The 16,587-nt window shown below is 45.5% G+C and overlaps 1 protein-coding gene and 1 pseudogene across 1 annotated transcript in view; both read left to right on the top strand.

Annotated features, from left to right (window-relative positions):
• The first annotated feature begins 2,819 nt into the window (after positions 1-2,819).
• The window catches only part of LOXHD1 (lipoxygenase homology PLAT domains 1), a 150,939-nt gene continuing 137,171 nt past the window's right edge, over positions 2,820-16,587 (top strand). The window contains exons 1-3 of the mRNA XM_066617852.1: positions 2,820-3,126; positions 10,037-10,151; positions 16,159-16,239. Coding sequence (XP_066473949.1) covers positions 2,820-3,126; positions 10,037-10,151; positions 16,159-16,239 — 503 coding nt within the window. The remainder of the gene's footprint in view (positions 3,127-10,036; positions 10,152-16,158; positions 16,240-16,587) is intronic.
• On the top strand, positions 14,195-14,313 carry LOC136642923 (5S ribosomal RNA; annotated as a pseudogene).

The raw sequence follows: 16,587 nt of genomic DNA, 5'->3' as shown, positions 1-16,587 counted from the left end.
GACATCATGTCCACAAACACGATATCAATCAGCAATATGTCAACGAAGAGGCACCGCTTTCCAGAACAATCTTGTAAATTCCCACCCTGTAATGGAATACATTCCAGAACCACGAATATCGATCTTCATGCTGCTCCGTTTTGTAATAATAAACCGAGGCAGCGGCGAGATACTTATCAGCTATTAATTACGTTTTACAGATAGAATGTTGGGGCTAATTGAGAGCAACTTTATCCAAGGCTGATGCAGGATTTAAATCTTGGGTTGTTTGAATTTATTTTTCCAGGTTGCAAGTCAAACATGCTTGAATTCTCCTTGAAGAAAAATATATTCCTGCACATGGGAAATCGGCCACTCAGTCACCAGGTTTTCACAACAGATTCAGGATGACACATCAGGTGATGGGAGCCAATGCCCACGCACTTGAATGCCTGCATGGGTTCTCTGTCCAGCTCTGTGCATATCAGCTTTTTTCCTGCAGTTGGGGACCCTCAACTGGGTTTCCAGTTGTGAGGAGAGAGGCCTAGGCACATGCAGTTGTGCACACGTAGACACCATTCAGTCATTTAACTAATCATGCGAGAACAGAGGGTGGGGCCTAGTGGGATAAGTCTATTTCCCCTGCATATTTCCCCACTCACTCACTTCCCCTGCTCCCTTACTTTCTATGTGCAGGTAGTGTGTGCATGTGCGTGTGTAAGACATCCCACAATTTTAAGATGTCCCACAATTTTTAGTGGGACATCTACTAAAATTGATGTTGGAAGAGTTAGGACAGACAAAAGAAAATATTTCTTTGCTCAGCACGTGGTTGGTCTGTGGAACTCCTTGCCACAGGATATGGTGACAGCATCTGGCCTGGATGCCTTTAAAAGGGGATTGGACAAGTTTCTGGAGGAAAAATCCATCACGGGTTACAAGCCATGATGTGTATGTGCAACCTCCTGATTTTAGGAATGGGCTACGTCAGATGCAAAGGAGGGCACCAGGATGCAGGTCTCTTGTTACCTGGTGTGCTCCCTGGGGCATTTGGTGGACCACTGAGAGATACAGGAAGCTGGACTAGATGGGCCTATGGCCTGATCCAGTGGGGCTGTTCTTATGTTTTTAAGAAATGCTCAATTATACTGCCCTTCAAAATAATCTGCTCTTTGTACCCTTGTTCATATAAGCTCCTTTGGCTTATTTTCTTATCTTCTTTTTAGGGAAAAGGACAGAATAATAAATACATTTTATTTATTATACTCATGGGATATATTTATATCTCGAGGGAGCATATCGTCCTGCAACTAGGCTGAAGGTAACATCCCAAGAACAATATTGTCTGTGGTAAGATAAAGCTCATTTGATTAGTACACATTTATCCTACTGTTCCTTCTTCCAAAGATTTTTGAGCAGCATACATTTTCCTCTGTTTTAATCCTCACAGTAATCCTAAAAGAGTGTGTGACTTTTCCACAGTGGTCCAGGGAGCTTCACGACTGAGTTAGGATTTGAACCCAGGATCTCCCTTAATCCCAGATCAGTGGTTCCCAAACTGTGGGTTGGGACCCACTGGTGGATCGGGAACCAATTTTTGGCGGAGAAGAGTCTCCACTGAAAACAGGAGTGATGGAAATATCAGATAACTAACTGCCTCAAGCCTTGAGGCTAGTCAAAAATCAGACAGCTAATTGCCCTGCAAAGAGCTCAGCTCCTGCAGTTTGCAAGCCTTTGTAGATATAGGGAGATAAATATTTGAGCATCTGTTTCCTGCTTATTATTCTGCTTATTAATATTACTTGTAAATGAAAATATTATTTCTTTCTATATTTGTTATTGTCTCGTAAACCTAGGTGGGTCCCAATAGAGTTTCATTTTTGAAAGTGAGTCCATATACTAAAAGGTTTGGGAACCTCTGTGCTAGACCATTACACCACTCTGACTCCAGTTGCACTTGGAGAGGGGGGATGCTCATAACTTTCCCTCTGTGACTGAGGGAGGCTCACCTTGATAAAGTTTGAGATCCCCTGCTGTAAATCAATCCTGAGACCCATGAATAATAGAAAAGGAGCTGCGGACCAGCCAGATAAGGTAGCGAAGTGTCTCTCTCTTTTCACCTGGCTGTCTGTCTTATGGTCACCTGATCGAAGGAACAGCAGCTGGTTGTTTTTTTTTTATGAGCCTTCTGAAACAACAAGTGGTGTGTGCTCAGGAAAGTGGCATAAAGTTTTCCCCCTTGCCTACAAAGTCAGCCTCTGAGCTCAGGCCAAGCTAGCATTTTGTACTGTGTCTTTCCAAGGGATACTGACTTCCACTGACCAGGTGTGATCCTGTAGACTCCTGGAATGATCCCATCTAGGCAAAGGGAAGCTCTTTGGAAAAAGATCACTTGATGTATCAGAAGAAGGAAGTGCTCTGCTCAGGCCCATGAATAAGTAATGGGGCCGAAAAAGAAGATCAAGCAAAGGAAAGGAGAAACGGTCGATAGGAAAGGAGAAGGTGTGTCAGCCAAACAGGTGGAAGACAGGAGAGGATAATGAAAGAGCCGATCAGCTATTGGGACTGTTGAAGCAAAGGCAGAAGGGGAGTCTGTGGAACAGCTGTTAAGGAAGAAGAGGGGCACCCTGATGCAGGGAAGTTAGAGGTAGCTGAGAAAAACTCAGGGCACAGAAGAAAAGGATTCAGAGGAAGGAATCCCAAGAGATCTTTCAAGTGCCGAAAGATCAAGGCTAGCGTAGTGCTGGAGAACTCGGGAGAGAACTAAACAGTAGGGTTGATAAGGAGCAAGAATGATATGAAAGAAAACAGAAAGAGCAGATCATCCAAGGGGGACCAGGATGACTCGATCTGAGGAAGAGGAGGAGCAGGTGGAGGACTCCGAGGATGAGGGGCATGGCAGCAGTGAGGAGAGGAAGAAGAAAAAGAAGAAGAAGAAAAAGGCAGAGTGGAGCGACAGCGAGGATGACGATGACTATGATCGAAAGAAGAAGAAGAAGAAGAAAAAAAAGGATAAGAAGTCCAAGGACAAAGACAAGAAGAAAAAGAAGGACGAGGAGAATTTTGCCGAGATGTATGAGGAGGAGCTCCGGAACTATAACTCGGATTGTCCCCCTGAAAACGAAGAGGAATACAATAAGAAAAAAGGTGAGTGTGGGGTTTTTACAGCATCCACTTAGAAGTGAGTTCCATTGGGGCTTATTCCCAGTGGAAGTTCCCAAGTTCAGTGGGCCTTACTCCCAGGAAAGGATGTACAGGATTGCAGCCTTAACCAGATGTGCCCTCAAATGAATGTTCCAAGCGTTTTGTTCATTAATAAGAGCATCTATAGCATCATCCGGGTTCAGTGTGATGTTGAGGACAGAGCACTGGGCTGAGCAGAACTATAACCGAACCTACTAATAGATCTCTGTGTGATTTGCAATAGGTCAGCAAGGGTGTTTGTCTTCCAACTGCTTAATTATAGCAAGAACTAAAGCATCCCCTGTCCCAGCGAGGTGGCTGAAAGGCAGAAAGCTTGCAGCTGGAGAGAAAGCTAGGAGTGAATTTTTGTGTGGAAGGCCTGCAAGCTCCATTCCTGCAGACAAATCCCTGGCCTGATCATGTGCTCAGAGGCACTTTTGCCCTGACTTCTGTGTCACAATTTCCAAGGATTTTCTGGAGTCTAGTGAAAGACAGAGATGCCAAAAGCCTGAACTCTGCCCACCCCTGGCTTAGACCAAAGAGACCAACAGCTCCCTGTTCAGCTGTATATCAGGCTGCAATCCTAACCACACTTTCCTGAGAGTAAGCCCCATTGAACAAAACAAGGCTTACCTCTGAGTAGACCTGGTTAGGATTGTGCCCTGAGCTTAATTTATCTCACTGAATTGTTGTGAGGATAAAAGAGAAGGTGAATGGAATGAGCATGCTACCTGAACCCACTGGAGGACTGACACTAAATGAAATGGTGCTTTACTAGGAGCTCAATCCTATCCTCCCCTTCACCCATGCAGCCATAGATAATGTGCTCAGGAAACAGTGCTGTATCTGGTCGGGGGTGGGGGGGTCAGGAGGCTTTGGAAAGGAAAGGGAAATTATTTCCCCTTACTCCTCCATAAGCCACCTGCAAAGGGTCTCCTTGGACCTGTGCCAGCTCAAGTCTGAGGAGAAGAAAGGAACGGGGAGACTTACAAAAGGTAATAGAATCCAATGTGCACCATCACCACTGGATCCACCTCCTTCTACCACCTTCTCAGCCCCCATTCCTCCCCCTCCCTGCCCATTTTCTCTCCCTCCCCATCCACCCCCCAGCCTCACCTCTGCCTTACCTTCTCCAGCAGGTGTGGCGGGGTCCATTGATGGGGTTGGAGTGCCACTGCCTCTTGTGGCATCCATTTTACGACCTTGGAAGATTCCTCCATTGTTGTAAAACCCTGCCCCCGTCCGCCCAGCCCTGGATTGAGCTGTAAGAGTGGTCGAGGAGCAGTGAACATGAGTTGGGGATCTAACAGGAAAGAAAGGTAGAAATATTTTTGAGACCTGTGAGGGAAAGCTAATGAGCCTTCCAGTGCTGGCAGATGTCTGTGCTTTAGAAATGGTCCAGGTAGATGTGTCATGTGGCCACCCACTCACTGGTTCATGGGCACAATTGGCCATCCAATTGCTCTGCTCTTTGAGCATTGATGTAGATAACTTCTGAATGCTTTTTTATAGATTATGTGCAGGACAGAAAATGCCCCTGTAAGCAAAGCTCCAGTTCTAAGAGCTGGGTGTGCTATATTGATCTGATCTCCACAAAACTTGGGATCTGGGGAATTTCAGGCCATCCTGAAATTTCAGGCCCTGTGCCAGTTCCAGGCCAAACTATTTCAGCTTTGGCCACTTGCCTTTTAATCATCTGATTGGCATTTATGGAATCAGAGTAAGATGCTATGGTAGGAAACAACCTAAATCTTATGCTTTGGTGCCTCCTCTGCTAGCATGTTCACCCCACTTCTACCAAATAAGCAGTCAACCTACTTTTGCTTTGCAGAGTTTGAAAGCAAGCAAAAAAATAAAAATAAAAAGTGCTGTAAATGTTTTATAAGCTTTGCGCCGTCGGTGTCTGTTGCATCTCCTGAGGTCATCTTTATCGTTCCTCACCTTCCTTCTTGTCCTTTTGTTACATCGGATTGATGACTAACCAATGAGGCCAACTGATCTTATAAAACCAAAATGTGCAACATGACGGAGAAGGACATGGGGGTGGAAAGAGAGTTTGGCAGGGCTACGCTTTGAAAAGCAGTGGATAAGTCTGGCAAAACAAGCACTCTTTGGGACGCGTCATGAGTCTGGAGCACGGTGCTCCCTTTTTTGCTGATGCTGTTGTTGCCCAAAGCGTTCGGGGATAGTTTTGTTGCAGTGCCTGGTTGTTTCAGGATGCGAGATGCATTTTGCCCAATTGTCAGTCTCCTAGCACCTCATGTTTTTGGCAACAAGCTTTTCCAATTTAACTACCTGGTGCTCCAGGGCCATTTTTTATTTATTGATAAACATAATTAATACCCTGCTGTTCTTCACAAGGAAACCAGAAGAGCCGATAACAACATAGTCATATTCACATCCTTTTCCCCCACTGAGGTCATCAATACAGGCCTTCCTTGGCCTCTCTTTGCTGCCAGAAGTGCAGTTGGTGGCCACATGGGACAGTTCTCAGTTTGGTAAGAACTTGGAATATCCACTTCTGTTGCAGCAGACAGAATGGGGAGCTCTTGGGAGCCCTTGTTGCCCCATCCACTGCCCTTGTCTTTATTAGCATTTTGGAAGATTCTGTTTTGTTTTGTTTTTTTGCATACTTTTGGGTTAGATTAATTTTGTTTTCCCGTGATGGTACTTTATGGCTTTCCACCTTTCTGCTAATTTGTTTTAGTGGATTTTTATATGATTGTTTTGGGATGTTGTTTTTACTTTCCTTGTAAGTTGCCTCTCAGGTTCCCACTGGGATGGAAACAGAAGGTATAGGTATTTAAATAAATACATAAAAGAAAAGAACTCCCCCCAGCACAGCAGCATAATAAGGCACCATAATAACACTACCAGCTGGCCTACTGTGAACCTTATGCAATTGTTTCTGGAGCCTCTGTTACTGCTGAAGATAATGGATATCCTGGAGTTGGTAGTGACAAGGATCAAACTGGAGCCTTTTATTTAACAGAAAACTCTAGGTTTGGTTCTACCTGATTTTTTTTTTCTTTTAAAACAATCAGGGAAATCTCAAGATGAGGTAGCTCTTATTCGGGTTTTTGTTTCGGACACTCTCTAATGTCTGCAGGTGCTCTAAAAAGAAAGACATACATAAAGTATGCAGGTCTGTACAGCAGCGGTTTTCATACTCTCAGGGAGTTTGAAATCCGCTCTAAGTCCTTGCGGGGGTGGGGGGAGGCAGCGGGGACAGGGGGAAGGAAGTGGTGCGATCCCCAGGGTCGTGCCGCTCAGGGGGCTGCAGGGGCTTGGGTGCGCTTACCAGAGCCTCCTGCAGCCTCCCAGGGGTTCAGGGAGCCCTGTGTGAGTGTCTGCAGGAGTACGGGGAGCCCCATGCGAGTGTCAGAGTGTCTGTCTGGTTCTGCTAAACCAGAAGCGGAGTGCGATTGCTCCACTTTCACTTTTGCAGCTTCGGGGAGCCCTGCAGATGGTCGCGCGGGGCTCCCTGCACCCCTGGGAGGCTGCAGGAGGCTCTGGTAAGTGCACCCATGCCCCTGCAGCCCCTGCTGCCTCCTCCTTGCCCCTTAAGGGGAAAGAGGCCAGGGACCACAGGCTGGGCCATTGCGACGCCCCAGTTTGAAAAGCCCTGCTGTACAGTAATACTTCCTATAACGCTACTTCCTATAACACTGTTTTATTCTAGCATTTTTCGTCCTGAATGTAAATGTCAGTGGCGTAGCTAAGAGGGACAGGAGGGTACATAAGAAGAGCCCTTCTAGGTACATTGCCCTGGGTACCACACCTTGAGGGGGTATCCTGGAGGCCTCTGAAAGGCACTTCTGGTTTTCAGCAGAAACCAGAGGTGCCTTTTGCCTTTGAGGGCAGTATATTCTGGATTAACAGAGCCAACTGTTTGACCCCAAGAAATGCTTGGGGCAGGAAACTGTGGGCAAGGCAACCAGCCCTAGATGCCTTCTTCAGCAAGGAGGGTGAGTCACAGCCTGGCTTAGCCACCTGAGTGGAACTCCTCCCATAACCTTTCACTGCTGCCATATAGGAGCAGTGGCAACGGTGGTGGTCAATTATGCAGCAGGCACTGAACCAGTGCACTGCTGAGATGACTTCCAGTAGCAGTTTGCTTTCTAGGAACATATACACAGCATTATAGGAGGCATTGCTGGACCAAAAGGTTAGTGTGTGGGGGGTGCAGTTCAGTGGTTGAGCATCTGCTTTGCACGCTTAAGGTCTCATGTTCCAATGCTCAGCATCTCCCTTACAAAAGACCCTCCTTGTGGCCACCAGACATTCCTGAGGTGGATGGACCAGTGCTGGCTTTATGCGCTAGAACATATAAAGCCGGCTTTGGTCCATCCACCTCAGTAATGTCTGGTGGCCATTCTCCATAGTTTCAGACAAGGAGGCTCTTGCAGTGAGTGGGATGAGTCCAATGAACTACTTTGCAAGTTGTGATTAAGACGTGAATGAACACACACTGAAAGCAGAGGCCCTTGGGCAACCCAATCCCAAGCCCTGGGGCCATAGCAATGAACAGCAGTGTTGAAATGGCTGTACCCAGTGGGGCCAGGGCAGCTGCCGGAATCTCCTTGGGTAAGAGAACAAATACCAGTGTTGAGCCCGGGTGGCCTCAGTGGGTCTCTTTGGAGCCAGCTCTTGAATTGGAGCAGAACCAAGGAGGCCCATGTAGGGCTTCGCGGCTCAGGAGGGGGCATAGGATATGGCAGCAGCTTCTGTCCCTGCCCCCACCTCTCCTGGACCTGATCCTCTCCTCAGTCTACCCTCCCCCACCCAGTTGTGTCTCCTCTCCACCTTTCCCCACCTTTCCCCACCCTCCCCAAAGAGCTGCATCTATAATTTTCCTAAGTGAATTCAGAAATACGACCTGAAATTCTGAAACAGTCACCTATTACTTTTTCTGTGTTGCTGTTTGTACTGTCTGATTAGAGTCCACCTGTTCTCTTCTGCAAGGAAATGATGGTGGACTCAGCACTGTGTGCTGCAGTGCCTGCAATACTGACCGAGCCCTCCCTCTGGCTGCAAACAAAAGCCACATCCTGGGAGCTTCCGAACGTGAAGTAAAAAAGTTGTTAGCCACACAAAAGAAGGAAGCCCACTCGAGCTGTGCTCCCCAACTCCTCGTTCAAATTCAATCAAGGGGCCCTTGCTAAAGTGACAGCTGGTCTCTTTGGTCTGTGTACTGTGTACCTCTTTAGTGTAATTAGTCTGTGGAACACCTTGCCACAGGATGTGGTGATGACATCTGGCCTAGGAAATGGGAACACCTAGGGCTGGGAATGCATTTGAAAGGGGATTGGACAGATTTCTGAAGGATAAGTCCATCACAGGTTACAAGCCACGATGGGTCTGTGCAGCCTCCTGATTTTAGAAGTAGGCTACCTCAGAATGCCAGGTGCAAGAAACTGACACTAGGATACAGGTATCTTGTTGTCTTGTGTACTCCCTGAGGCATCAGGTGGGCCACTGTGAAAGACAGGAAGCTGGACTAGATGGGCCTTTGGCTTTATTCTGGCTTTGTTCTGGCTATTCAGCAGGGCTCTTCTTATGTTATGTTCTCTGGAGCCTTGGCAGAGCAATAGCAGCACCCATTTAGGGCTAGGGATAAGCAATCAAAGACCACCAAGACACTAGAGAGGGTTCATCTATGAGCTTCCCCCAGTAGAGCTCATAAATTTCTATGGGAAGAAAAAGTGCAAAAGATTGCGTTACATAAACCCACATTCCATGCATTTCACTGGGAAAGAACTAACAGCACAATCCTATGCATGTCTACTCAGAAGTAAGTCTTGTTATGTTCAGTAGGACTTACAGGTAAGAGTTTATAGGATTGCAGCCTCAGTATACTCTCAAAAGGCTAATCTCACCTGGATTGGAGGTGTTCTTTTTGTGGTCCTCCTATCTATTTAAGCCGGCAGAAAACAAATCACCAGGGTGTTGCATTAAATAAGTGCTATAGAGATGATTGGTGTACTAGTTGCTAAGGCTGATGGATGGCTGTGTGGTGTGGAAGTGGCATCTGCTTCTAGAAGCATTTCATTTTCTCTGGCAGATGCTTTTCCTCCTATAATAAGATTGGATCAAGCCAAATACTACCCTTCTTTTCCTCCCCCCCAATGCCCCAGTTGTGGGTTTTCTCCTACAGCACAAATTCAAACTGGATTACACAACCTGCCAGTTTCCGAACTAATCTCTACCTCTGCTGTGACAAAACCAAGATGTTTGCACTCCCCTGCCTTCAGAAAGGACGACGGATGTTTCGCTCCCAGCGATGACACCCAGTGACTCAAGGCGGCCTTCATGCGATGACTCAGAAATAATGTTTGACTTTGCAGCAGTTAATCAAGCACAAGTAGGCCACAGGGTGCCTCACTCTCTGGGGCTCCTGCAGGCTACACCTTTTTGGTCTGTGAATTTGGGAGGCAGCATATGGGAGACAGAAGTTTAATCCAAACAAGAGGAATGTGCTCCTGATTAGTGGAGCCTGCTGGTCTTGGCAACAGAAATCCAACTTGGATGGAGTTTCACTCCCTTTGAGCATTCAGATTTCCAGTCTGGGGGTGTCTGGTCCAAGGTCACGTGGTGATCTTCATGGCTGTGTGAGAATTTGAACCAACCTCTCTCATTCCCACTTTTATACTCTTCCACTACATTATATTGACACCGTGTGATTTCTTACCAAGAGCCTCAGCTCATCTTTGTTCTTTTTCATTTCCTATTACAATAACAGGAAAGAAACAAAAAGGATTGAACAACCCAATCTAGATAGGCCTGACCTATCCAGACCAGCCTGACCATTTGGCCTGGCCAAATGACCAGCTCTTCCTTCTGCTTTCATGACCTTTCTGCACTTTTCCTACAGTTTACGAAGTGGTGACAGTGACGGGAGATGTCCGAGGAGCAGGGACAGATGCCAACGTCTTTGTGACTCTGTTTGGAGAATTTGGCATCACTCCAAAGGTTCATCTGACCAGCAAGTGAGTACTGTAGGAGGGAATTCAATGAGCTCAGTAGAACCATGCAGTGAATTAAGTGCTTTGGTTGCAAAGTAGTTTTGCTGATGGTTAAAGCACATTCTAAATGCATGCAAAGCTTGTCAGAAAACTCAGATTTCACCTGCATGACCTGAGTATGCCCAAAACACACATTAACTCTCTTGCTGCTACACGGCTTTGCAATGCCCTTTCAGAAACCACTAAGCACCCTTCATGCCTCATCCAAAGGCATCAATCCACTCATTCAACTCAGCAATTTGTATGGCAATTTCGTATACAGTGGCTTCGTATACAGTGTTCTATAGTTAACCAAACCACATCAAAGAGCACTGATGTGCAGTGTGTGGTTATTTCCTTACCTGCCAATATGTTATTGCTTTGGTTACCTCTGCTTTGGGGAATGGCACTCTTGAAAGAAAGGCAGAAACCACTGGGTTTAAAGCAGTGAGGCAAGAGTTTTTAGCCTACAATCCTGATTGCACATGGACAACTGAGCTGTCTGAGTTGCAAAGTGCTCAGACAACCTCTTCATCACCCTGCCAGTTTGTGTACCAATGCAGTTGACTCACATCTGGACATGTACGCATCTGGGCATGTACAGAGGGCAAGGTGAAGTACGTAAGGGTGTCCAAGCCACTTTTGTTCTGTATCAGAAGAGGTTATACTGCACCATTTTCCCCTGGAATGCAGCTCACAAAACTCAAAGACATCTAAATTCCCTGCTGAGTGGTTTCTTAATCTCTTCCTTAGTACAATAGACGAAGGGAGGAGAATGATCAGCCCCATTTACTTGCACAGTGAAATCCTTCACCCTGCCTGCTTTCCTTTGGATGTGATTGTTTTTCTGAAAATGCTACTCTCTCATAGTATAACTTCACATTTTCTCCATTTCTACAGCTCCGACAAGAGGTACCTGCAGCTATTTTAAATTTAACCCTCAAAAGAGCTCTCCCCAGTGAAGTGACTCAAACATGAGAATCTTGTAAAGAGAAATAATATGGGAATGGTAAAGAAAATACATGAAATTTCAGGCCTATTTGCCATATTTGGTATAATAAACTTGGCTGGCAGAGATCTCAACACTCTCAAAACAAATTCTTTGCCCTAAGGGAGGGGGCACCTTGAGCCTTCCCAAATTTAGGCTCAAATATCTGAAGCCCAGATTCAGAGCTATGAGTAGCTGAGACTGTTTTCCACGCAGGACTTAGGGTAGGCAACTCAGATGATCATCTGATTGGAGCACTGGGTTAAGATATGGAGGGATGATGGACATTTCAGTTATTCTTAAAATATCAAAAGCTTCAACAAGATTAGAGGAATTTTTTTAAATTATTTATGTACGGTGTGAATATGTGCAGATCGGTGGCATTGCCTCTGTTTGGCTCTTGTGGCCTGGAATGGCTCTGAAGGGGAGGGGCTGCTTGCATGCTGCACTGAAGCTCCCTGCAAAAGTAGTGCTTTGCACTCCCTCTAGCTATGCCACTGGTGCAGATTTACTGATACTGACGTGAAAAAGAATTATTTTCTGTAACAGGGATATGCATGCAAATTGTGTATCAGTTATGAAAGGGACTATAATGCAATCAAACTAGGCTATTTTCAAGTTGCAAAAATGGAAGGGGGCACCAGATTGGTTCCCCACTTTTGGCCTAGGGTCAGCCCTGTTTCATAACTTTCCAGGTCTCCACCTGAATGCAAGTGGGAAAATCCATTTTCAACTGGCATCCTAAAATGAAAACGATTTCTATATGCTGGGAATTTGTTTTGCTGAGGAAGGGGATTAACATGGAGGCATTCCGTCCCATCCCCCCCCCCCAGTAATTCCCACCTCTGCATTTAAGAAACATGTTCTAGGCATCATTGGCTTGCTGAGATAACTTATCGCCTTATTAGAAGGGCAAAAGATAAGCCCAGCTGGAGTGGACCCAAAATCAACCCGCTTTTTTAAGAACGTATTTTAATTGGAATACAAGTTTCCCTTTGTGGGATAGAAAGACGGGATATAAATAAATAAATAAATAAATAAATAAATTCTTACTCAGAATTAAGTTCCATTGTGTTCAATGGGGCTTACTGCTAGGAAAGCGTGCATAGGATTTAAGCCCAAATGGAAGGAGGGGGCTGTTGTCTCCCCCATCCCCTCATGTGATTATGAGTGCAGGAGTGTTTCAGCCCTCATGTGATTATTCTGCAGGAGCATCTATAAATCTGATCAGCCTGCAGGTTCACCATACTGAGACTGACAGACCTGTGTTGACAACATTGCCACTGCTTTTACGTTGGATCGTATAGCAAGTACTCTCTTGTAGTCTGATCCTGTCCATGTTTTAGGGTATTAACCCTTTCACCCCTCACTATAATTTTTTTCTTCAGCAGGGCAAAAAGAAGCTTGGGATGGCATGAGGTTTTTCACTGAGAAGGTGGCATGGAGCAAGGGTTAAATCCCTCCGTTCTCCCAGATTGTGGTCCCAAGCTGAACTGCCCAGTGACTCACCCCACTCATGGATGAATATTGAAATTTTTTTTAAAAGACAGGAGATTTTATCACTGATCTCCATCATCTCAGCTAGTTTATTACCATGTAAAGTGCATAGTACTACAATCTTAACATATGTAGGCTGATGTAATCTTCAGTTTATCCAGGAATGAACTTTTAAACTTTCTGAGTATTTTGCCCAGTTTTTGAAATTTCTTTCCTCTTTGCTGAAATCTCCCTTTTGTTGAAGTCCAAAATGCCCCCCTTCCTGTACTGGAAGGAAAGTCCATTACAGGTTACAAGCCATGATGGGTATGTGCAACCTCTTGGCTTCAGAAGTAGGCCACCTCAGAATGCCAGATGCACCAGGACACAGGTCTCCTCTTGTCTTGTGTGCTCACTGCTCCCTGAGGGATCTGGTGGGCCACTGTGAGGTACAGAAAGCTCCTGGCTTGATCCAGTGAGGCTCTTTGTATGTTCTAAAGTAGTCTGCAGTTCTTCTCAGGAAGTCTGTGTTTGGATTTTTCTATTTTTTGCTTCCACTATTTTTCCCCCCCTAAATGCAACCACTCTAAAAAACAAAGCTTATCAGGCAAAGCCAGCAAAACATTATTCCCACCTGTTAGGCCTTGCTGCGTTTCACTGTAACAGCTGATCAATCAATCTCTCTCGGAAACACCATAAGCAATGGGGGATAGCAATAGCACGACAGCTCCAAAATTTGTCACACCGCTCACGGAATATGGCAAAAGGATGGAATCTCATGCATCTTCCAGCGAGCTGTTTTCAGAGAGTTCACGGATGAAAGGACTTTCAAAATGCATGACATTTTATATCCCTGTTCTGCTCCATGGTGTAGATAAGATAAAACACCATGCATTTCCTCAAAGAGCGTACTTTTTTCTGATCATCACATGGCTTTCATTTCTTTCCCTTTCACGGTTGCGTGCTGGTAATAAAACACATGACAGTTTCATCATGGCATTTCAGTTACACACTTGTGAATGGTCACAACAAGGCATGCTAAAGTTGCACCAAGCACCATGTGTCCAATCACAATAGATTTTTCATGTACATGAACTTTTGCGACCCTTGATCACAAGAAACATCCAAAGGGGGGGGAATTATTAGCATTATCATGACTAATTGAGGAACTTGTAGTTGATTAATCAGTATAATGGTCAATTAAAGAGCATCAAACTTTTAAGTACATGTGTTTCTGAGATAGCAAAGAAAATGTGAGATAGTGAGAAATTGTGAGATAGTTACATAGCTTTCTAAATAGAAGCCACCGAACATTTAAGAGCTGGTGTGGCTAAAAGTCTGATCAGCTTTTTAGTGGCTAAAAGCTGCCCTTAGCTACATCAGGGAATCCCAGTCTGGCCTCTCAACTTGGCACTGACAAGGCTATTTAGCTTTAACAGTGCAGCATCTTCATTATCCTCAGAACATAGACTGCTGTTGTAGCTGCACCTTAGAGCTAGAAAGAAAGAATCATCTGGTCATTTAAAGTCAGTGTACAAAATTGAGCCCTTCCACCCAACTGTAAGTCTACGGCCATAGGACCCTGAATGTGCCCAATCTTATCTGATCTTGGAAGCTAGGCAGGGTCAGACCTGGATAGTACTTGGATGGGAGACCGCCTGGGAATACTGGGTGCTGTAGAGTTTGGGTTACAAGTCATGGTAGGTATGTACAAGGTAGGCTGCCTCTGATTGCCAGATGCAGGGGAGGGCACCAGGATGCAGGTTGTGTCTGTTGTCTAGTGTGTTCCCTGAAACATTTGGTGGGCCACTGTGAGATATAGGAAGCTGAACTTGATGGGCCTTTGCCCTGATCCAGTGGGGCTGTTCTTATTGCTTCTTAGCCTTCACTGCTCTCTTAGGCTTGCCCTTTCACAGTGAAGAAGCAATAGTTATTACCCTTTGGTGCAACTCTTAAAGGCACAGCAAGTTTCACATGGTCTTCTAGACCTACAGCAGCAACCTTGGGAACTCCGGTCCATTGTTAACTAGCCCCTGCAAACCTCCTATCTTGCTTGTCCACTTCTGCGCTGCCAACTGTGCTGTTGAAATGTTTTTGAATATTCCATCACATTAAATCAATTGCTGACAGAGGCTTTAATGCTGCTTAGATACTAAAATTTGCCCGGCTATTTCAAAACACCTCTCACTGCACTTGCTGGCCCTGCAGTTTCCCCTTCATTCCTCTAGAACACTCCCTCTCCTAAATCTCAAGCTTAAGTTCCTGAAACCACCTGTTCAGGTCACCTGTCCTAATCCCATGCTTCTTCTACAGCCTTTTCCCCCTAACCCTTCTAACTGCATGCCTTCTTTTTATGATCTGAGTAGTGCAGTCAGAGACTTGGTTTCATTCACATGCACTGGAGACAAGATGGACACACACACACAAAGACTCTGCTCCATTTTAGAGACACCTGGAGAAATAATTGAGCTCTGACATCAACTCTAGCAAATCAGTCCCAATGTTGCCCTGAAAGAGGATCAAAGAGGAATGGTGATTTTTCAGGAGCAGGTGCCAGAAAGGACAGGCTGTTCCTAGTTGGTAAGGACAGTTGGAATACATGCTACAGAGACTTTGGGGAAAGGGTTGAAAGAAATCTCAGAGAGGCAACTCCTCCCCACCCTCTGCCCACCTCCCCCCATCCCAGAATACCTCCACCTACCTTTCTGCCACCCAGCGGTCTGAATGCCCGCTGCGTTGCAGAGCAAAGCTGATCCATTGGCACTAGCTCAGCTGAGCTGGAACTGGCACTGGACCAGCACTGAGGGCCTCAGACTTGCTTTACGGTACATTTGCTCACCACTGGCAGACCACCGGCAGTGCAAGCTCAGGACTGGGCTCTCAGTAAACAGGGCCAACTGGAGCATATGAAGATCTTGCTTTTCTTCTCATTGCCCACTCAATCCTGCCTCCTTCAGCTACAATGGCTCTTAGCTAGCAACAGTCTATTCAAAGTTGCCCCTCCCAGCTGCTTCTTCTGGGGAGGGGGTTGTCCCTCCATACCTTTGCTCCTTGAAAGGGAAATGCAGTTTAGGCCAGGTTGTTATTTTTGAATAGATTTTTTTGGCAGGAATAAAAAAAAAGATTAAGCACTCCTTGCTCTTCCACTCTTGATTATAGTTTCCAAGGCTGTTTTACAGTTAGACAAAGATTGAGGAAAGAAATGCGAGAAGCTTATAATGTACTGTCCAGCCCTACCTCTGAGGCTTTAGTTCTGGTTGTGCTCCTCAGAGGAAATGACCAGGGAAGATTTCCTGTGCCACCTCCTTCGTTCCTGCTCACGTAGAATGCCTGTGAGCATTCTATGACATCACCTCAGCTTAGCCACTTCTTCTCCACTGCTGTTGTATCTGTTGCAGTATAGATGATGGTAGCCCGCACATATAGGTCATCAAAGAGACACCGAGTGATGCATGTGTGACTAATCATCTTTAATGTACCTCTTTCTTCGTTAAACAAAACTTTGGGGCGTGTGTGTGTATATTTCAGGAGCTGCTCTGCCTTTGAGAGGAGTAAAACAGACGTGTTCCGTGTGAGAACCAACAACGTTGGAACGATCAAGAAAATAAGGTATTGTAATAAGGTATTGTAATGTAATGTATTGCCACCTGGTCACTATATGCAAGTTAGAATGACTCATAGTTGTTGATAGACCTTCACTTCATAAATTTATCTAATCCCCTTTTAAAGGCTATCTAATCTAGTGGCCACCAGCACATCTTCCTCTGATATGAACTCTCTATGTGGCCATTGCCACTGGTTGCCCCCCTCTACCAGTACCTCTCCACCACCATCACCCCCCCAGTTATTATTATTATTATTATTATTATTATTATTATTATTATTATTATTATTATTATTATCAGGGCTTTTTTTCTAATGGAATGCTGGGGGACGGAGTTCCGGCACCTTTTTGCA

This window comes from Tiliqua scincoides, chromosome 2 (genome assembly GCF_035046505.1).
Source record: "Tiliqua scincoides isolate rTilSci1 chromosome 2, rTilSci1.hap2, whole genome shotgun sequence".
Lineage (NCBI taxonomy): Eukaryota > Metazoa > Chordata > Lepidosauria > Squamata > Scincidae > Tiliqua > Tiliqua scincoides.
Note: the sequence above shows the minus strand (reverse complement) of the source record. Positions and strands in the feature narration are given on the sequence as shown.